Source organism: Tamandua tetradactyla, chromosome 7 (assembly GCF_023851605.1).
Source record: "Tamandua tetradactyla isolate mTamTet1 chromosome 7, mTamTet1.pri, whole genome shotgun sequence".
Classification (NCBI taxonomy): Eukaryota; Metazoa; Chordata; class Mammalia; order Pilosa; family Myrmecophagidae; genus Tamandua; species Tamandua tetradactyla.
The window spans coordinates 6,407,926-6,430,688 of record NC_135333.1 but is presented as its reverse complement, the minus strand read 5'-3'; the positions used below and the strand labels follow the sequence as shown (position 1 = coordinate 6,430,688).

General features: G+C 41.8%; 1 protein-coding gene and 1 long non-coding RNA gene across 2 annotated transcripts in view; one reads left to right on the top strand and one right to left on the bottom strand.

Annotated features, from left to right (window-relative positions):
- The window catches only part of NID1 (nidogen 1), an 82,841-nt gene extending 60,522 nt beyond the window's left edge, over nt 1-22,319 (top strand). Inside the window, exons 13-20 of the mRNA XM_077168418.1 lie at nt 7,453-7,680; nt 8,850-9,022; nt 12,081-12,207; nt 15,792-15,963; nt 16,817-16,974; nt 18,265-18,388; nt 19,075-19,187; nt 20,213-22,319. Coding sequence (XP_077024533.1) covers nt 7,453-7,680; nt 8,850-9,022; nt 12,081-12,207; nt 15,792-15,963; nt 16,817-16,974; nt 18,265-18,388; nt 19,075-19,187; nt 20,213-20,334 — 1,217 coding nt within the window. The 3' untranslated portion in view covers nt 20,335-22,319. The remainder of the gene's footprint in view (nt 1-7,452; nt 7,681-8,849; nt 9,023-12,080; nt 12,208-15,791; nt 15,964-16,816; nt 16,975-18,264; nt 18,389-19,074; nt 19,188-20,212) is intronic.
- The window catches only part of LOC143690788 (uncharacterized), a 40,736-nt gene continuing 29,837 nt past the window's right edge, over nt 11,865-22,763 (bottom strand). Inside the window, exon 4 of the long non-coding RNA XR_013179181.1 lies at nt 11,865-12,426. This is a non-coding gene — a long non-coding RNA (uncharacterized LOC143690788). The remainder of the gene's footprint in view (nt 12,427-22,763) is intronic.

The following is a 22,763-nucleotide window of genomic DNA, read 5'->3' as shown; positions in this document are numbered from 1 at the left end:
TACAAAGAGAAGAGTTAATGTTCATTTGAGTCAAGACATTCCAACAGCTATTTAAAAATGACTAAAATTCATTGTTTCCTTAGGCTTGTTTCAGATCTCTAGTTCAAAAAGAAGCAGATGTTTCATTTTTTGTTTTTCATGTTCTTAACCTGACTCCTTGCCCCCTCTTTAAGGCTCTGTTTGCTAAACAGAAACAAATCCAGACCTGTAAGCTGAGATATAAAGATGGGACAAAGATAAAACCAATAAGAGCTGTTTGTAAGGATTGTTTATGTATTTAATTCTGTTCCCTCAAATTCCAAATCTACTTACATATCCGCAAAAGAATGCAAACTAGAAATGTGTAAGAATGTTTGCTGAGTATTGCTAGTAATAGAAAAAAATAGAAATGATTTTGCACGGGAGGAATGGACAATTGGCTTTTGATACATACACAGAAGGAAATAATATAAGCAATTAAAATGAATGAACTCGAATTAATGGATAAATCTCAAAGATAGTGTCAAGCAAAATAAAAGTTACAAAATGGTATATACAGTATGATGCCATTTATATGAAATTTAAACCTGTGTGAAAATAAGCCTACATATGTGTATGCCTATGTAAGAAAGGTTTAAATGCACATATGGGAATGAGAAACAAAAACTCAAGAATAGAGATGACATCTGTGCAGAGAAGATTGGGATTGGGGAGAGAATGCACAGGGGCTGCATGTATATTACTAATGTTTTATTTTTTCAGCTGGAATGGGAAGACAAAGATTTTTTTATTATATTTTCCTAATTTTATTTGACTAAAATATTTTATTAAACATTACAGAGAGAAAAATAAAGCAGGGCATCATCTGGAATCCTTATTGCCAGTCATAATGAACTGCAGGATCAGGCAGTCAGCACTTATTTGGCACCTCTTCTATACAGAAGGGAATAGTTTGAAACACAAAATTAAACTGATTTTGAAGTCAAAGTCATGGCTTCCACAATATCAAGCAATGACAGGCAAAGCAGAAGAGATCATGATTTGTTCTCCTTCTCTCCTGCCCTCCTCTCATAGCCCATGTATGAATTGTAAAACGAGTTTAATGGATCACTGTTATCATTTTCTTTTAAGTGAAACAGAATGAAATAGGAAACAATAATCAAGAAAATAGCAGAGTGCTTCATATGTAGTGTTGTTTCGTGAAACAGTCCTTGAACACGTGCATGGGTGTGTGTTTGCGTGCAAGTGCACACGTGTGTACTGAGTTGCTGAAGAAAATGTACTTCTTTCAGTGGGTCATAGAACATCTGAAAGCCACTATATTTGATATCTGTTGTAGCATGACAAATTATCCCCAACTTAGCAGCCGAAAACAATAAGCATTTATTTTCTCACTGTTCTGTGGGTGAGAAATTCAGGAGTGGCTTAGCCGAGTGGTGCTGGTTCAGGGTCTTTCATGAGGTTCCCTGTCAAGACATCGGGGGTGCTCTCGTCTTCCTTGAGGGGCCCCTGGGGCTGAAGGACCCACCCGTGGCTGGCAGGCTGTCGGACTGAGGGCCAAGCTGGGTGTCTCCACACGACTGCCTACGTGTCTTCAAGATGTGGCAGCTGGCTTCCTCCAGAGCAAGCTGAAGACAGAAGCCTAACCTCGGAAGCGACACACTGGCGTATACTTCAGCCGTGTGCTGTTACTCACACACCACTCCTTTGATGGTGTGAGAGGGAACTGCACACGTGTGTGAATACCCGGAGGCGGCGGTCACGGGGGGCCATCTTGGCCAGCTCTCCTAGGGACTGATCTTTACTGGAAGCTTCTGAGGGAGTTTCACTGGCTAGATTTTGTGCCTTAGGGGAGCGTATTAGAGGATCAAAGAGGGGTATAAAAAGTGCTGGGCTAGAGATGTAAAATCTAGTTCTTAAGGGCAAATACCAAGCTCCAGGTGTCTGATAACGTTTCCTTACACTTGGCACTGGTTACACACACCATCGCACTTGATCTAGTTTTGCGTGGGGTGTCTTAGAGAGAAAGATAATTAAAGAGTTCAGAAAGTAGGGCTACAAAGGGAGATGAAAATACTCAGGATAATACAACTTACGGAGAAAGAAAACCAAGGAGTGATTGAGTGTATTAGGCTTATGTTGGTTATGCTTCTTCTGTTTTTTGTGTTATAGTTTATACTTTGTTTCAAGCAAACCTAGTGTGGAAAAAATTGAATTTCCTGATTAAAGATGGAAAAGGTTCTAGAAATGCTCTCGTTCATCTCCACTGCTTTATAAATAAAGAATGTGAGGCCTGAATAATTACTTAGTTAAAAAAATTTTTTCTTGAGTTCTTTATTTAAAAGAAAGAATTTTCCGTAGCAGTTTTTCTCAAAATTGGGTAATATGTAGGCCTTTTAAAAACAAAAACATGCTTAAGGCCTCCTGTGTTGTCTTAGATTATTTTTATTTTAGATAAAAGTAGTTAACTTCTTTTATTACTATGAAATCAAGTCAAATTTACCAATGAAATACAAACAAAATTATTAAATCATAAAATTTCAAGCAACATTAATTTAATGTTGCCAGATTGTTGTGTTTCTGAGTTAAAATTGCCATTCCTTCAGTTACTGCTCCTAACTTGCGTGCTCACCCTTTCTGAATAACTCCAAAAGCAGCTGTGATAGTTCTCAATTAAGAGACAAACAAAAATGCAACCTTCCCTTGACCCTACATCCCTCTCTCCCCACCGTTCTATTTCTCTGCTCCCCTTTGTGGTTTTGCTAAGAGTTGTCTAGAGATGTTACTTCCACTTTCTCTTCTCCCATCTTCTTTTTTGCTATCTTTTTATTGTAAAATAAAACATAGATACAAAAAACATAAAACAAGAGTGTAGCCCGTGTCCTAAGGCAAATACCCTTGTAACCACAACGTGGGATAAGGAAATAGAACTTAATAGCAGCCCCAGAAGCTGCTCTGTCCGTGTCATAGCCCCCTGTCTCTCCCCGAAAGGAACGATTAACCTGACTTTTATAATCACTCCCTTGCATTTCCTTATGGTTTTATCACATGTGGGCTTTCCTAGGCACTGTAGGTTTAATCTTGCTCGTTTTTCCATCCTCAGTCCCCTCTCCCATCCCTTTCTTTTCCTTGCAGTGTATCTATTGAATAACCCCAAATTTTTGAGCTGTAGAGTTTCTCACATTCTGGCATTTACTGATTGCACACACGGTGCAGTGCAGCATACACCATTGTCCCCTTTTTGCCCATTAACTGGCAACTGAGTCCAGAGGCTTAACAGACTCAGATTCAAACCTTTCTGCAAGTTATAGGTGGTATTATGATCTTTCATCAAGAGCGCATAATGTCTGCTTGCCTCATTTTTTCGTGAAGCTATTTATGATTACTACCGACATTTTTTATTTCTAGGGAATGGCAAATGGTGATAGTCTATCATTTCTCCCTCATAATTCGTTGCCTAGGTTCATTCATTTCTATGGGATTACAAAATAATGATCCCATTCTATTATCTTGTTGCTTTTTTTTTTCATTTGTTGGTGGAAATACTTTTATAAAAAATGCTCTCCCTCATCTGTTCTTTTGTTGCCTGGTAGTACATTTCACATAGGAAAGGTTGGATAAATACTTGGATCTTTGCCTTTATTTACAAGTTTGTCAAGATAACACATTGATTGCTCATCAACCACTGTGGTGACTATTTAGTTTCTTAATGTCATTACAAACTCACGGATATCATCAGTGATGATGATTATTCTTACTGTAGCTCAGAGTCTATCTTTGACCCACGTCCAGGCGACTCCTGACCCTTCTGACGTGACCTTATGATCTTTGATCGTTTCCTTGCTCCCAGGTATGACAAGACGTTCCAGGCTCAGGTTCTGTGCTTCTGCCCTCAGAATGGAGCAAGCCATTTCCCCAAGGAGCCCTTGGTTCTTTTAGTGGGCAATGGTATTGCACGCCCACAGTCTAAGTACAGAGCTGGGAATGCTCCGTGAGTTCATATTGATACTTCCGATTCAAATTCACGACTGCAGGATTTTTCCTGAACCTCTTCTAAATTGCATCCATATCTCTTTTCTTAAATATTCTGCTGACATAAAGCATGACTATCAAAACTCCAATGGAAAAAAGGTATCTGACGCTACTTTTCTCCTTTTGACCTACATGCTCAAAGGATTTTTTTCTTTCTCTTTAAAATCCAATATTTTCACTAGAAATTATTATTAGAATAATTCTACTAGCATGCTTTTGCAATTTGTGGTTTCACATTTTTTTTAATAGCAGGATGGTTTTCCTAATTACAATTTTTAGTATTTTTCTTTACTTGCTTTGGCATATTTCTTTAAGGACTCCCTATCTTACGTGTTGAATCTTCCTTGCTTAGCTCTCATATTTGTCCCTGTGTCTCAAACCCATTTCATCTCATTTGTTTTTAGTTTTGAACATTTTCCTCATTTCCATGTTCTGTTTTTCTTAAAAACATAATCTTTTGTTTTTGTTCATCTTTGTGTTCCTTCTAGTTCAGTCTTTCTTTCTGGGATGATTTTTTTTCCTTTTATTTCTATTTCTTTCCTGAATTCTGTCACCTCATTTCTGAGTTTTTCAAATTTAGCTTTCCCCTTATCTCTTATATGATTTTCTTCATGTCTTTTTGCTTATTTCGGAATATAAGGTTACAGTTTTGATGTGTTCTTGACCTGTTCCCATCTGGCTTGGGTTTTTTTGGCACATCTATCTGGCCAGCTTTCACTGTCTGTATTCTACTCCCTAGTCTCCTTTTTCTTATAGTAACTTTGTATGAGACTTGACCTCCATTCTTTTCTATTTCTCATTTTTAATGCAAATTTGGTTTTTCTGAACTTTTAGAAGAAGCCTGGCTCAGACAGCTTTTTTTTCACAGAGCTTCCTCGCTGTTCTTTTGGTAAAGGATTTAAAAATAGTTCAACTTGCTTTTAAAATTTCCTGGCTCTCTTCTCCCATCCTCCTACATTTATCAAGACCTTTTCTTTCCTTGTCTCTGTTATTTCATCTTGCTTAGGTTTTTGTCTTTGTTTTACTTGAAAACAAGAAACTTTTTATTTTGAAATACTTTCAAACTTATAGTACAGTAACAAATATAATACAAACCCCATACAGCCAATTTAACAATATCCTGTTCCTCCAGATGCTGAGGTCCCTCAATTTTAACATTCTGCCACATTCAGTGCCATTCCATCTGTCTATCAATCCATCTGTCTATCCATCAGTCTCTTTTCTGAACACGAGTGTAGGTTGTATACAATGAACACTTAAAACTTCTATGTACATTTCTTACGAACAAAGATACTCACTCATGTAACCACCATAAGTGCAGTTCATCAAAGTTCAAGAAATTTAACTTTGTTATTAAAACTTACAGTCTATATTCCAATTTTTTAACATCCTTTTGAGCCTTTGCTCCTCCCTAGTTAGATCCTGTCCAGTATACTACATATTACATTTAATTATCACTGTCTCTTTAGTTGCTCTTTTTTTTTTTTTTTAACTGTGGGAACACATGCACAAGTTTCCCATCTCAGCCTCTCCCAAGCATACCGTTCAGTGGGATTAATCGCAATTGCAGTGTTGTGGTACCTGCACCACCTTCCCTTACTAAAGCTTTCCCTTCTAATGAATGTTAAAATACATATAGTTTGAAATGCTAGTGATCAATGAAAGGGAGGGGTAAGGGGTATGGTATGCATGAATTTTTTTTTTTCTGTTTTCATTTTGTTTCTTTTTCTGAGTAGATGCAGATGTTCCAAGAAATGATTGTGGTGATGAATATGCAACTATGTGACGATATTGTGAATTACTGATTGTATACGTAGAACGGAATGATCAAAATAGGAATGTTTGTGTTTGTTATGTATTTTTTGGTATTTAAAATTAAATTAAAAAACTTTCCCTTCTCCCCAAACAGAAAACCTATACCCATGATACATTAATCCCCTATTTACCTTATCCCAAAAACTGTACCCTAATTTCTGTTTTTATGACAAAAGGTATGAAATATATTCCAATATATTCTTTGTAGTTGCCATGGGGCTGAAATTTAATATCCTAAGTCTATAACGATCTCGTTTATTCAGGTGCCATCTTCAATAGTGCACACAAACCGTGCTCCTGTTTCTATGCATGGCCTCATTTTTGTGTAGTTCTCATCAGAAATGGCATATTTATACACTGTGATTCCAAAACCACAGATTTATCTTTATATTTTATGCATTTGCCTTTTAGATCCTGTAAGAAGTAAAAAAAAAAATGGAGTTAGAAACTAAAAATACTGTGTAGTGTTGGCATTTCTATCTACCCATGTTATTACCTTAGATCTTTATTTCTTCATATTGCTTCAATCTGTTGTCTAGTGTCCTTTCCTTTTCAACCTGCAGAACTTTCTTTAGCATGTCTTGTAGGGCCAGTCAGGTGGTGACAAATTCCCTGTTTATCTGAGAATGTCTTAATCTCTCCCTCATTTTTGAAAGACAGTTTTTCCAGGTGCAGAATTCTTAGTTGGCAATTTTTTGCTTTCAGCACTTTAAATATGTTTTCCCACTGCCTTCTTGCCTCCATAGTTTCTGATGAGAAATCAGCGCTTAGTCTTATCGAGGCTCCCGCATATGAAACATGGCTTCTCTCATGCGCGGCTTTCAGATTCTCTCTTCATCTTTGGCTCATGTCAGTTTGATTATAGTATGTCACGGTGTGGGCCTATTGGGGTTTCTTCTGTTTAGAGTTTGTTGAATTTCTTGAATGTGCATATTCTCCTTCCTCTCAAGTGCTATAATGATTGGCGGGTAAATGTTGGGAAAGTTCTTTGTGATGTCAGTGATGCCCATCAAAAGGTGAATGGATAAATGAATGGTGGTGTATACATACAGTGGGATATTATTGTAAAAAGGAATGAAATTGTCATATTATGCTAAGTGAAAGAAGCCAGATACAAAATGGTCACATATTGAGTGCCTCATTTATATGAAATATCCAAAAGGTGAGTCCACAGAGACATAGTGCAGGTGGATGGTTGCCAGGAGCTGGAGGGAAGAGGTGCTGGGGAGCAACTGAGAAATGGATATGGGGTTTCCTTTTGGGGTGCTGAAAATGTTTTGAACTACACAGAGGGGTTGGTTGCCCAGCATTGTGAACGCACTAGATGCCACTGAATTGTTCACTTCAAAATGGTTAATTCTGTTACATGAACCTCACCTCAATTTTTAAAAGGGTGAGAAAAGAACAAAAATTGTATAGGGGAGAAAAGAAAATGTAAATATAATCCTCTTGACAATTAAATCCATTCAATAAGATTGATGTCTTGCATCTTAAAAATTAAAATTAACAGAAAGCCAGCACTGAAGCAGCAGCTGTGGTTGGTCCAAAGTGAGATGTAGCCCGTGACCAGTGCGCACTGAGGGACAGCACAGCTGACGGTCTCTTCTCTTGCTTGTCTCTTTGCAGAGGTGGAGAAAACCAGATGCCAGCACGAGCGCGAGCACATCCTCAGGGCAGCGGGGGTGGCAGACCCGCAACGGCCCCAGCCCCTGGGGCTGTTTGTCCCCGAGTGTGACGAGCACGGACACTACGTGCCCACCCAGTGCCACGGCAGCACTGGCTACTGCTGGTGCGTGGACCGGTCCGGCCGCGAGATCGAGGGCACCAGGACCAGGCTCGGGATGAGACCCCCCTGTAAGTCGAGGGCAGCACTGCGCTTGGGGCTGGCACTGAGCACGGCTCAGGGACCGGAACTCCTGGGGCCTGCCAGAGGCATTGCGAGTTCCTTGTTGAAGACGCAGTGGGTACTTTCTGCCTGGCCCCAAATCTTGAATTTCCTCCCTTCCTTTTCCGTGCAAAAAAAATGTGTTTTGCCTGAATACCCAGTGGGCCCGCTACACTGAGACTGTAACGGGGAGCAGAAAGGCTGGCTGTGCTGTGGGGCCCCAGGTGAGTGCTCTGCAGCGGAAGCCCCGGCTTGGGAATGTTCACTGTTGGGACCTCTCAGGGATGGCAGAGGCAGCTGCAAGCGAGTGGCAGGGCCAGGTTGAGAACCCAGGTTTCCTGACACCCGTCCAGTGCTCTTTGCCCTGCATGCCTGTCCCCTCCTAGGACTTTTTCCTCTTGTCAAGTGAGCCAAGGATCCAGGATGGTGACGCCAAAGCTGAAGGAGAATTAGCCCCTGACCATCAGTTTGTCTTTGAAAGCCCTGAAGGGGGCACGTTCCTGCTTGTTGGGTTTGAGATTCTTCTAACCCCATGGGACAGTGTCTGTACAGCAAATTCATTCTGATATTCTCTTCTAGCATTAAAAAGCTCATCAACTTTCTGCTAGGATGCGAGCTCTTGTCATCATCGCTGTTGCAGTTGTTTGGGTTCGCAGCTCTGGCCCCAGTAGTCAGAGCCCTGCATGAATAGCGAAGCTATTTCTATGTAGAGAAAGCTAAGCCTTTTTTTTTTTTTAACTTTACCTTTAATGTTAAACTTATACTCTGCGTTATCTTCACAAATGCCCTTGGATAGACTGAGAACTTTCTACCTGATGCTTTCAGGTATTCAGTGGGCAAACTGTGGCTGTGAAGTTTGTGGTGCCATAAAGATGGTGTGACCCAAGGAGTGTGAGCGTGTGTGTGTACATGTGTGTGCATGCATGCATGTATGTGGGTGGTTGTGTGTGTGTGCACATGCTTGGGTTGTGTGTGTGTGTGCAAGTGTGGGTGTGGGGGTGTGCGTGTCCACGTACCTGTGGGCATGGGGTGTATGCACATGCATGTGGGTGGGTGTGCAAGCAGCCGTGCCCACACCCATATTCATGCATCTGTGCATTCCTGCTGGCCTCACTCACTGGCATTTTCTGTCGCCCAGGTCTGAGTACCGTGGCTCCCCCGATTCACCCTGGACCTTCAGTTCCCACCGCTGTGATCCCCTTGCCGCCCGGGACCCACTTACTCTTTGCCCAGACTGGGAAAATCGAGCACCTCCCCCTGGAGGGAAGTGCTATGAAGAAGACGGAAGCCAAGACCTTACTTCATGTCCCAGTGAGTTCTGGCTGATGGTAGCTCATGACAGCTCCCGCCTTAGATGAGTAGGAGAAATGAGCAGAGTGTAGTCAGATCAGGAACCCGGCGCCCCATCCCTGGAACCCAGCACCCTATCCCTGGAACCAGGCGCCCCATCCCTGGAACCAGGATTCCCTGGGACCCCACCCTGGCTTTCCAGCTCTCGATAGGGACTGCTGTGGCTAAAGTGAAGTGGCTCATCTTTCAGCAGCTCCCAAGCCCAGGATCCTCACATCTGCCCAGAGGCAGTGACACTTCCAGGGAGCATTTCATAAGATGGGAATTTTATCTCTTGCCTAGAGGTTGGACACATCTGAAAGCCATTTCATTTTATCTGCTATCCTAACCCCATGCAAAGAAACAAAACATCAGTCCTGCTCCCAGATGCCAGGATTGGGTCACATTGCCAGAGCCCTGGGCCAGGGGCATCCCTAAAGAGTGAAGAAGGAGAAGGAGCAGGGGTGGTCCAGCTCTTAAAACTGAGAGTTCAGCAGAAATCCTTATCATTCTTCACTGGGGGCAGCAGAGCCTCCTTGAAATTTCCAGGTAAAAATATTGCTTGTTCCATCTTATCTCCAACATGCCCAGCAGCCAGATTTTCTTCTATTCTTCTTCCCTTCTCTCCTTCACTGCATTTCCTGCTTTCCCTATGTTGCCTTCCCATATTGATCTCCAGATCACAAATGCCACACACTGCCATACCCCCTTCTTCTTTTTGACCATGGAGGAAACATAAGCAAAAAAAAAAAAAAGCAGAAAACAAACCAAAACCAGCAAAAAGTGTTTTCAAAAGCCTCTTGTAAAGCAGCCTTGATAAGATTCCTGCTCCCCTCTCCCCACCCCCCTACCCGGTGATCTTCCAATGGGTTGCTTTTTCATTCATAATAAAATCCGGCCCTTTTCATGGTTCTGGAAACCTTCAGAACTTGGCCTCTGGCTCCCTCTCCCACTCCACTTCCTACCCCTCTCCCCCTCACTCCCTGGCTCCAGCTCACTGCCCGCCTGGCTGGTCCCAGCTCAGGGCCTTTGCACCTGCTATTCCCCCGCAGGGCAGAGTTCTCTCACCCTAGATACTTGCATGATTCGGTGCCTTACTTCATTCAAACTTCTGCTGAAACATCACCTCTTAGAGGCCTTTCCCAGACACCCAATCCAAATAGCAACCTCTCCTTCTCCTTCTCCTGCCTTATTTTCATCATAGCACTCAGCACTACCTGGTATATTACATTTTGAAGTGAGAGTAATAAAGACTAATCCCTTCAGGTCATTTGGGTTACCTGGTGTTCTTATGAGGGTATGAGCCTTGTTTGAATAGCTCCGTAGTTTGTCATCCATGATGAGTGCCTAATAAATTCTGGTTAAATGAATTAGTGGCAAATAATTCATTTGCCTCTGCGGAAGAGAGGTTGGTTTCTTCACATAAACTCCCAATGGCTCTTCACAAATGAAAACAGGCCCTAGATTTTTTTTTAATAATTTTTTTTTTTTTGGAGGGGTATGCTAGTCCATAGGTTTTTGTTAACACTGAAATTAAATACAAAATAATTACTCAACTTTTCTTCTTCTGGTCCTTTTTTTGTTTCCCCTTTGTAAAAGTCCAGTGTGTGGAAAAGGGCTCTGAGTGTGTTTACTGAAGGAAAGGTTGTCTCTCCTTAGTAAGATGGAAGCCAGAGAAGCTGATGAACATGACCTCAAGTGAAATAATTAACTATACATGGGACCTTAGAACTTTTCTTACACTGACAGGAACTATTTTGCCTGCCTTACAGGTGCAGAGAACTTCCTTGTTATTTTCAGAAGCCGCCTAGATACTTAATAACAATAACAATATAGAAAATAAATATTAGAGCACCAGTTTTATCACCTGGAGTTCTTTGCAGAGTTCTAATGCCTGTATGCTACCTTGGCCTGGCAGGAGAGTTTGCTCAGAAGGCTGTGAAGAGATTTTTCTTTTGAAATCTTTTAGAAGCTTTATAGTTTCAGCTTTTAAATTTTGTGTATGATGTAATGTTGGCTTAAAGTTCTTCCCCCACCCCCATGTTATTACAGATATTCTAACATCATTTGTTGAAAAAAAACAAATTTCCCCATTGAATTACCTCAGAGTCTTTCTGCAAAGCACAGAATATGTGAGGGTCTGTTTCTGTGCTCTGTGTTGTGTTCTGCTGATCTGTTCATCTATCCTTTGGTCATGCCATATTGCCTGGATTATTGTAGCTTTTAGTAAGTCTTGAAATCAGGGAGTGCAGTTCCTCTAATTTTGTTCTTTTTCAAGATCATTTTGATTATTTTAGATTCTTTTCATTTCCATGTATATTTTAGAATAAGCTTGCCAATTTCTACAAAAACAAAAAATCGTACTGGAATTCTTTCATTTCTGTTCGCCGTGTTTTGTAATATTCAGTGTAGAGATCTTGCACATTCATTTAAAGAATATTTCTAAAAATTGTATGTTTCTTATGCTATTGTAAACGTTGGTTTTGTTTTTTGTTTTTTGTTTTTGTTAGTATTTAGAAATACAATTTTATATTGACCTAGTATCCTGCAACCTTGCTAAGTTCAATGATTAGTTATAATAGTTTAATTGATTTCTTAGGATTTTCCTCCTAAGCGATCATACTATTTTGGAACAAAATGGTTTTATTTCTTCCTCTCTAGTCTTTATGCCTTTTATTTATATTTCTTAATAATCTTCATGTAGGCAAAGATTTCTTAGACAATATGCAAAAGCATTTGCCATAAAAGAAAAAAAAATTGGATTTCATTAAAATTAAGACTTTTGTTTTTCAAAAACACCATTAAGAAAATTAAGAAGGCAAGCGACAAACTCGATACACACACATAAGATTTTTTGTGAAATATATAAAGAGCTCCCACAACTCAATGATAAAAATATTAAAATGGGCAAAAGACTTGAAGACGCTGCATTTAAAAAAAGACATTCAAATGCCCATAAGCATGTGAAAAGATTCTCGACATCCTTAGTTACTCAGATGCTTGTGGGTAAACCATTTTCACCACTGCTGTTTACTTACAGGATAAAGTGATCATTGGACTTGCTTTCGACTGTGTGGACAAGATGGTTTACTGGACTGACATTGTTGAACCTTCCATTGGGAGAGCCAGTCTGCATGGTGGGGAACCAACCACCATCATTCGACAAGGTGGGAAAGCTGACATCGATCTTCCTTTTTGATTTTGCTTCTGGCAGCCAAAATGGCTGCTGGAATAATGTGGAGGGGTGGAGCATACAGTTGTTTATTGGACATGGTGGTTTGAGAAGGACCTGGTCTTCTGCCTCAAGATGCCATACTTTCCTGTCTCCTCTGAAGAGTCCTTCAAAAGATTCATCATTGGGACCTTAGCTGAGATTTGTTGCTAGCCTAAGAAGAATAAAATTAAAACAGGGTGAGAGTCCATATGTTTGCCCAAACACTTACATAGTCAGTTTTAATGAAAAATAAAGGCCGGGCTCATCATCCAGCTTTGATTTGCATTTCCCTCTGGCTGGTGACCCTGAAATTGATTCTCAGTGTAGGCTGCACAGTGTGCTTTCTTAGGATTTTCCCGAAGGCAACATGCTGATGGGTCACAAGGTTGGAAGGGTCACAAGCCTAGTGGCAAATAATTAGTCGAATCTATCCTCAAGACAATTTTCAAATTCAGGGGTTGCCATTTTGACCTATAACATCGTTGGCAGTTTTTCTCCTCTTCTCTGCTTCACCCCCACTAGTGGTCTCTGCCAGATGAGTACTGTAAATCAGACTATGCAAGCATTCTCAAATTTTGTTGCGTTACTGATAATCAAATGCATGACACTTTGGTACCACTCACCCTCCAGTGTTTAAACCTCAATTCCTTAACTTAAGGATACCAATTTAAGCCAAGGACTATGTGCATTTTTTTAATGCCTAGATTCAGCAATCATGAGTATGTTTTATCTAGATTAAAGACCATTACAACAAAAACCCAAAGACCCACAAAAATCTTTTACTGAAAAGGTCAAGCATTATGTATTGCTTAAATAAGTGACACATCAGCTGACTTGGGAATATTTTTGCTCAAAAGACATTTTTATACTGATGATATTTATTGTATAAAAACAAATTGCATTCTTTGCAAATATTCAAATCAAAGATACATCCTTAAAACATATGAGCCTCATTTTGTATTTCCTTATACTTGGAGCTGAGTGTGGCTTTTCCAGTGTCCAGTTCAATGTTTCCTTAAAAGTAAATATTCAGGAAGGGTCTTTGTGCCTTTGAAACAGCACTTGAGGCATTTTTTTTTTCCTTCCTGGCTTTACAAAAGATGATCCAGGAAGCCTTCAGCTGAGGTTGAATTAATTATGTCTGATTTTGCATATAAACTCTGAATCCTTTTCTGAAAACCAGTGTGCTATTTAAATAACTTGTATTAGTTTTGATGCTTTGGTTTAATTAGCAGAAGTTTAAAAGTGCAATTTTGCATTTTATCTATCCGTTAAAAGTGCTGTTGCTGTTATCTACATTTTAATTTCAAAACCAAGCAGAAGAGGGGAGAAGGTCACCGTTTGCTATTTCCTGTTGCTTTTGGAACTGATAATCATCCAAGAAAGCTTTAAGCACAGTAAGAAACATTCCCAGCAAAAGCCTACTTGCTGCAAAAACAAAGAATTAAGCCTAAGTGTGATTTTTATAGAAGAAAGATCACCTGGAAAATTAAAAGAGAGAAAGAAAGAAACTTCCACTTAAATTCTCACCATGATACAAGTGCTTCAGTAGTGAGGAAAAGGGGGAGTAGTATCTTTTCTTTTTCTTTTCTTCCTCATTTCTTAGTCTGAATCGTGGGTTTCTTTTTCTTTCCTTGAGTCAAAGCTCCCAAGAAAATATTTTTAGTAAGTCCAATAATTTGTTTTGTTTGGGCTTAAGCAGTATAGAATATATTGCTGTGCCATTCTACATCGCTTCCTCTGACTGCACAGAAAGGATGAGATTTGCCATGCCTCTCCTTTGAAACTCTGCCCCATGGAGAAGTCTTTTTCTGGTTGGAGAGCAGGGAACTTGGTTGCCCTTGGGCTTGAAATCAGGACCAGCTTTGGTTTTAACCAAACGTGACATGGAGTCCCCTCCAGGGTTCCTTTTGGTGTCTTTAAGATATTCTCATCGGAACCACCTTTCCATCTCTTTTCTGTGTGTTTGTGTGTGTGTGTAAGTGTGCATGTGAGTATGGTGTGGGAGTTGTGGTTGTACGTGCCTCCGTGTGTGAGGAGTAGGTCTGTGGGGGCTGCGGGAGGAAAGGGGTGGATGGGTGTGTGTTGGGAGGATAGGGGTGGATGGGTGTGTGTTGGGAGGTACCCACATCCTTCACACAGGATGCACTCATTCCAAATGGACCCTAGGATAATTTATTCTGGTTTGACTACAGAGATTCTGAAAGCTGGAAGGAGCCTTTGGAGTCCAGTCTCTCCACCCCTCTTGCCTCTAGAGACATGGGAAATATTTTAATACTTTATAAATCTCTACTTTTGACTTGAATAATAAAGACCTTGTTCCACAGCTGTTTCTAATTCTTAATAAACTTCCTCTGGCAGGGGTACTTTAGGGGAGCTTTGACATTTCCAGTATCCATAGCCAGGATCCCATTAGGGTCCAGTGAAGGCTGGCCCATAGGGAGCCAAGGGTCTGAATTGCTTATATATTGACAAAAGAACACAGTGTTACAATGATTTCCTCACGCCCCAGATCCCTCGGGTCCCGTAGCTTGGCCTCTTCTCCTGTCTCTGCTTACACTCTAGACACTCTAATGACCTTCAATTCTCCAAGCAGTAGAGGGAAAAGAACCATAAGGGACACTAGTAAAACCCAGATTGTCATTTTAATTCGTTTTTATTTCTATTCAGGAAACCACAGCAGTCTTGAACTTCCAATCATGTTAGATGGGTACTGAAGGTTTAAACTGTTGTCAGCTTACCTGGTGACAATCACTGGCTTGAAAATAAGCTCCTTATAACCCAGAAGAGATAGCTGGGACATGTTGTTTGCAATTACTGACTCCCCTTCTTTCTACTCCTTGTAAAAGTAATAACAGCTAAGTTATGATTTGTTGGATTTAGATTTCCCTGAAATGGCCTTAATTCTCTTTTCAATCATTAATGTATAAAGTAAATCTATGTGTGCCATTCCTCATCTTAAAATGTTTCAATTCCTCTTCCCTTGTCCATGAGATGAGCTTTTATTTATTAACATGACATCATAGCTTCATCTCCAGCCACTCCCCCACTGTCGTGGTCTCCAGCCATAGAAAGAAAATCACCTGCAGTTCACTTTGAGCCATGTCTAATCCCTCTTTGTAACTACATGCTTATCCAGGGTCTTTGCCCAGCAAACCCCTGTTGGTCCTTAAAGAACCAGCTTCACAGGGTGTCACCTCCCCAGGAATCCTTCCCTGGTCACCCTGACCGGGTCCAGTGCCCCTCCTCCATGCTCCCGTAGAACCTACCCTCCATCTGCATTGTGTCTCCCTGGGGGGCTACTTGAAGGCAGGGTCCATGGCTTCCAGCCATCGTGCTAGTCTTGGTACCAACATGGTGCCCAGTGAATTTCTGGCGAGCGAATAGTTATTTTGAGTGTTCCTTATAAGCAACAAGCATCTCACATTCCCATTTGGCTTCTCAAGTGGAAGGACTGGAAATCATGTGAAATAGCACTGGGTGATCAGAAAAATCTAACCTCGCTTCAACAATTCGGAGTTCTGTGTTTGGTCCTAGATCTTGGAAGCCCGGAAGGCATTGCCCTCGATCATCTTGGCCGCCACATCTTCTGGACAGATTCTCATCTAGACCGAATAGAAGTTGCAAAGCTGGATGGCAGCCAGCGCCGGGTGCTATTTGAGTCTGATTTGGTGAATCCCAGAGGCATCACGACAGATTCCTTGAGAGGGTATCTTTGTGTAAATATGTGTGTGCAGTGATTCTTTTTCCAGCTGCCCTTTTGGTTATTCTCAAATGTCAGGTGCTAATTCCAACAGTGTTCTCCTGCAGGGAATGAATGCAGGGTATATTTGGTGACTTGCAGATATTCACTGTGAAATACCAGAACACCTTTTACAGCCCCTTGTTATCGGTGCTCTAAGGTGATGTGGGTTTGAAACTGTGTTCCACTTTCAAATCTTTTGCCAAGAGACTTTGTAAGTTGACGGCTCAGAAGTTGGTTAATTTTCATATAGCTTGAATATGGATCAACATCCAAGCTGAGTCAGCCCTAGAAGAGTATCAGGGAACATAGACCGGGGCTCCGTCCTGGGACCAGGTCCTGCTTGAAACACCCTGAGACCGACTCCTGTGGATTTCATCAGCACAGCAGCACTTCCTACCTCCCTCTTCCTGCCAGCTCCGCACCTGACACACCGCTCCCTCTGCTGCTTGATGTCAGTGCCCTTTGAGACCACAGACCCTGCATATGCTTCCCGGCCTTGGCCCAACCCCTCGAGTTGTTTGTGCCCACTTGTGTGATGGCAGCACGTAAAGAATCTCCCTGTATTTGTTTATGTCAATGATGTTTAAGGACACTGAACGGGTTAGTAATAGAATAGCCAAATTAAAGTGAGGAACCAAATCTACTTATTTTTGCAAAGGAAAACAGGTCTTACCACCTCCATCGACTTTTCAGCCATTCTGTGTTTTCATATCTGCTAGTCTCTTCACCACAGGTTCTCTTAAAATGCTTTTTGTCAACTTTTTCTCATGCACCTTTATTGTTTCTCTTACTCTCCACCCTCCTTTTCCTCCTCCAGAAACCTTTATTGGACAGACTGGAACAGAGATAGCCCCAAAATTGAAACTTCCTACATGGATGGCGCGAATCGAAGGATTCTTGTGAAGGATGACCTGGTCTTGCCCAACGGGCTGACCTTTGATGCCTACTCATCTCAGCTCTGTTGGGTGGATGCAGGTGATGGAAAACCCAAGGCCTAACTCCTGGAGTTTGAGCAGGGCTCTTTGTTGTTGTTGTTGTTTTCCCAAACTGGTTGTTGCTACCCACTGTGAGCTAATCAAGCTGTACATCAAGAATATCTATCACTGAGAGAAGGGTATAAGACACATTTTTTTCCTTCCCTTCATAGAAAGCTTTAACATCTGTGCACTGAAAAGTATTGTTTTTCCTAGGCGCCAAGCTTTATGCTGCCCAGGGTAAGTTTTGCAATCTTCTAAGTTAGAGGTTGGCAAACTATGCCCCATGGGCCAGGACCAACTTACCACCTGTTTTTGTACAACCCAGGCGCCATGAATGTTTTTTGTAGTTTCAAGTGGTTCTATTTTAAATAATTATATATATAAGTACCAACATAATATTCTCTATTTTGCTTTTGGCTTGCAGGACGTAAAACATTTACTATCTGGCTCTTTAAGACAATATTTGCCAACCTCTGTTCTAAGTGGCACTGCACATTTTGAGATCTATTAAGCATTTCACAACTTACATTCCTATAGCTCCCTCTTGTCCCCAAGAGCTTAGGCAGGACTTGGAGTCCCTGATTTGTACCACTGCCTTGGCAGATTTGAGGTTTGAAGTCTGAGCAGGCTGACTCAATTAAGAGAAGAAACATCAATCAGCTGTCAAGTCTTGATTGAATACCTTCTCTGCTTCAGACACTGTGTTAAAGTGGGAGATACCAAGACCATTAACTGTGGTCCTTGTTTAGTTGGAGAAGACAAGGAGTAAGGCATGAATGTTTAAATGAAAACATGAGCATTAAGTTACAGTCCTAAAGCAGGCATTGATATGCGACTGGGTACAGTTGCCAAACAAGTTATGCAGTTTAGCTATTATCTCTGTATTCAGGGAGGGAGGGACTAGAGAGCCTTCATTGAGGAGGGAGTAAACAAGAGCTGGAAGGTAGCATACTTCCTACTAAGAGAAAGGTGACATGGAGAGTGGAGTGAGACCAGCCACCAGTGGCTCTGGGTATGGGTGAAATGTGGTTGGTTCCTCTGCTCTGGCTCACCTCTGCCCATCAGATCCAGGTGTGGGTGACAGAAAGGAGGTGGGTGTTGATCAATGAAAGGAGCAGGAGAGCATCAAGAGATGCTTTCTTATTTTTAATAGCAAGTCCCCTGTGTTCTCTAGGATTTGTCGTTGTAACATTCTATTTCTCTTCCCCCTGGCCCCCTTACTCTTGTTTTTGACACAAAGAGCCATTGCTTGTATGAACAATGATCGGCTTGTTTCTCCTCTATGCAGGCACCAATCGGGCAGAATGCCTGAACCCTGGGCAACCCAGCAGACGCAAGGTTCTTGAAGGGCTCCAGTATCCTTTCGATGTTACAAGCTATGGGAAGAATCTGTATTACACAGATTGGAAGACGTACGTCAGCTGCAGCAGTGTGGGGTCGGGGCGGGCCTAGCCTTCTCACCCTCTGGCTCGGACGGACTGCAGCCTTCCCCATCTAGCCTCTTGGCTTGGCTTTTCACCCTCCAAATATATGTCCCCCTCAGTAGACAGGGGAAAAGAGGAAGAAGGGAGGGCGAGGTTCCTAGAGGAGGACCAGGAAAGGGACATTCCAGGCTGGGCAGTTTCAAGTCTGTAAACTTGGACTTCTCGAGCCTGTCTATTCTTTCCTCCAGGAGCTGGCCCAGGGTCACTTGGCTGATAGGTACTCTGCCTTGGTGCTCTACCCTCCCTCCATACCCACTTCATTTATGATCGTAAACAGCAACATTTCCACAACCTTTTCTTAATGGCCCATTCTTTTGGAAGGAGGCATTAAACCAAGGAGGCAGCTGGCCTGGGATGTTGTATAGAAAACTGATTTCCTAGCCTGGAATTTGAGTGGGAGGGGAAAGCTATCTGTTCTTTGTCCTTTTTTCAAAAGCTAATGAGATGCAGGTTTGACCCACTCCCTGGAGGAGGGAGGGCTGTCTGGGAGTCAAGGCCACCATGTCCATTTGTGTCCTTCAGTTTATCCCTGAAGCTACCAAAGAGACTGCCCCATAGAGAAACATTCAAGCCATTGGAGATGTTTTTAACTTCTGCCCATTGATGTTTCCTAGGAATTCTGTGGTTGCTGTAGACCTTGCTATTTCCAAAGAGACGGATAACTTCCAACCCCACAAACATACCCGGTTGTATGGCATCACCACTGCCCTTTCTCAGTGTCCCCAAGGTAACTCACTAGTACTTTCCCTGCTCAGTGGCTGGTAGTACCTTTAGGTGTAGCGCCTGCACTCTGACTGCTACCTGTATGGCCTCCAGGAGAATGGAGCACCTGGTAGGGGAAACTGAGTCCCTTCCATCAAGGACAGTTGCTATTTGGTGGGGGAGCCTGATAAATAAATAGAAAACATTAAGAAATGAAGTCACAAAGTAAAGAAAAGCATTGACTGTTGGGCTGGTTCTAGAAGTATAGGGTCTTCAGGTACCAAATAAGAACATCAACATTAGGGTCTCTGCTATTTTAAAATGCCACCCCTATAGCCTAATAACAACAACCTGTAATAATAAAAAACATGTATATAGCATTGACTGAGTTAAGGTACATCACATGTATTAACTCAGAGTCCTAAGTGCTTTGAATTCATAAATCCATTTAATCCACAGAGCAAATTTATGAGGCAATAGTATTATTACTATTGTTATGTCTACTATATCAATAGGGAAACTGAAACACTGATTGGGTAAACAACTTGCCTAAAGTTACACAGCTCACAATGGCAGAGTGGGGGCTGAATCTAAGTAGCCTGGCTTAAAGGTCTGGGGTTTGCTGCCTCTCAAGCCTTCTCCCCTAACCCACTTTCTTTCTTGACTTCTCTCCTCTCCCCCAGTTAGGTGTAAAGCCAGAACAGAGAGTGCTTTATTTTTTGTACTTTGTGGTTTCAACTTTAAAGTTCCCACTCTGGGTTATAAACCGAACTGGAGAACATCCCTGAGGTCTGTTTAATATCTTTGATGGTAAATTTGCATAGCCCCCAAATCAGGATTCAGTGATTTTGTCTCTTTTGTTTAATGATGAGGAAATGGACATTAGATAGCTTAGCTTAGTGCCTACCACAGCATTTGCTGTTCCCTTGGAGCGCTCACAAGCTTAGCCTCATGGAAACTAAAAAAGGGCATTAATGAGAGGGCCACACTTAGATGGCTGTTGTGTCAGGTCAGAGAACAGGCTGTTGAACTGATTTCTACCTTTTTCAGGCCACAACTACTGCTCAGTGAACAATGGTGGCTGCACCCACCTCTGCTTGGCCACCCCAGGGGGCAGGACCTGCCGATGCCCTGACAACACCCTAGGAGTTGACTGTATCGAGCGGAAATGAAGACAAGAGCACCTCATTCCCTCTCCAAGTATTTCACAACAATACCCTACTTGAAAAGGTCCGGACTGAAAACTGTTCTCTGGCTGAGTGGCCACCAGGCTTGTGGCCAGCCCAGACTGGGCCTGAACAACTTTCCCCTCACCATCCCCCATAATGCACACCCTGAGCTGCTTCTGTAATGGGACAGCCTCTTCCCATACATGAAGATTGAAAACTCCCCTGGGCCAGAATCCTCAGACAAGCTTATACCCCTCTGAGTGAGGATTGTGTGCTCTCTCACATTATCCTGGGACCTTTTCCCATCTTTATCACCACAGTGGTGAACAGAACCTCACCAGGCTTGAGTTGCCCCTTCCCCTGTGGCCTTATGAGCTCAGCCTCACTCTGAGCTACCCAACATCCTGTTATCCCCTCAATCCACCAGCCAGGCCCCTTAGGTAAAGTTGTAAGTGAAGGAGGGAGTTAGACCTCCTGCACTTATTCTCTTGGAGCTCTGATTTCCCTTTTTATACTCCCAGCTTCTTACTCCCTAGCTCTTCATTACCTTAGTCCTGCCCAAGGCCCCCATTATAGTGAGCCTTTCAATCAAATCCCCCCATCCTACGGATATGTGAGTATTTGGGCAACCCCTCTCAAAATATATTGGTATTTCTTCAGTGTCTTTTAGTAGTCCAAGCCATAAGTCAGAGACATGTCCAGTGGTCGGAATTTCAAGACACTGAGTCAGATGAGTGAAAGCAGGGGAGTCCTTTTATGTGCCTTAAATTACACCAAAGACTGCAAAATTACTCCTCTCCACCCAGAGCACCTGGATTGCAGCACCTGGTCTCCTGAGTAGCACAGCTCCACTACTAGCACCAATGTCCAGCCACTTTGTGGAGACCCAGCTGGGGCTGGTACCAGGTGATGATCCACTCCAGTCCCTTTCCTCTGGCCTCATACTCCTGAGAGCCCGTTTACAATCAATGAACTTGCTTCTTTGTTTCTTCTCTCCGTGACTGTTGCTAGCTTTATTGTCATCTAAGGGCACAAAGCTGGGGGATGTTATGTTCTCAGTCCTGTAGGAGCAAACTGATGGATGGCTCAGCAGTTGTCTTGTTCCTTGGTATGATTAGCGGAATCATTGCCTCATTCGCAGTTTATTTTCCCCAACTTGGTTAGAAAGTATCTCCAGACCATATGAGCGACTAGCGTTACCTTTTTACCAGTTGCTTCTCAGAGTCCTAAAATAATAGAAGTTTTGGATCCAAAGATGAGAATAAGGTGTTTGAATCAGTACAATATGGGTTATGGGTGTAGAGAAGACTCAGTGAAAAGTATCACAAAGGGGTTGTTCAAGAGCAAGAATAGGAAGGGATGGGAGAGAGAATTGAACAACAGTGATAAAATTAAAAAAAAACACCTTTAAATTACTCCAAAGGGAAAATGGTACATTTTTCCAAAGAACATTCAAATCAAGCATATGGAAGAATTTGCCTAATTTTCTACCTGGGGAAAGGATCCCTCCCCTTCTCTTCAAACCCCAGTATACTCAGTTCCACTAACCCCAACCCCCTCCTGCTATTGTCCTTACCTTCTTCTTACACGGGCAGCACAGTAAAACCTGAATCAGTAAAGAGTCTTTCCCTGAAATATTGGAGTTTGTTTTCAGAGGCAAATAAATCCCCAAGAATCACAGAATATTGGGAACGTAATTCTTTTACATAGCCCAACCCCATAAATTGGTTTCAGTTTCTTTGTGTATTTATCATTCCATATCAAGCCCTTTATATAAAATGTTTGTCATGACTTTGTATCACTTTTAACTGTTTTCTTCACTTTAATAGATTCACTCTAAAAATTTTAAAACGGTAAATTCTTAAACTGTGGAAACCATTGAAGGTGCTTATTAACTGTTCCCTTGGATTTATGCAAGTGTCTCCTTGAGTTTACAGTTGTACAAGTTGTTAGTAAAGAAAATAAAAGAAATTTTTGCTAGAAAGAAATCTTTCTCTATCTTTTATGAATGAAGAGATGTAATGCCAAAGAGGATGATTCACAATGAAAACACAGCCATTTAATAACTTGTAAACTTACAGAACCCAGAGACTATTTCCCCCAATTTGACAAGGGGCAGTTAGTTTCCCAGGTCAGTCTACAAAAGGCTTATGGACTTGTTAACTGATATTAAAATGTAATTATATTACAGATTCCAAACCACTCTGTGGCAGCCTGATGCCCAGGCCCCCTCCTAAAAGCCCATAAAAACCTGTTTAGCCAAGGACAGAGGTCAAGAAAATAATCTGCCCAGAGAGGGAAGAACATAATTACAGATGTGAAAAAAGGCATTGATTTTGCATCAGGTCTTAGGCCCGTTTAATGATTAAACTAGAGACCTGATGTCTGTATACTGTATGGAATGCCTTTGTTCTGAAATCACATATTGCCTT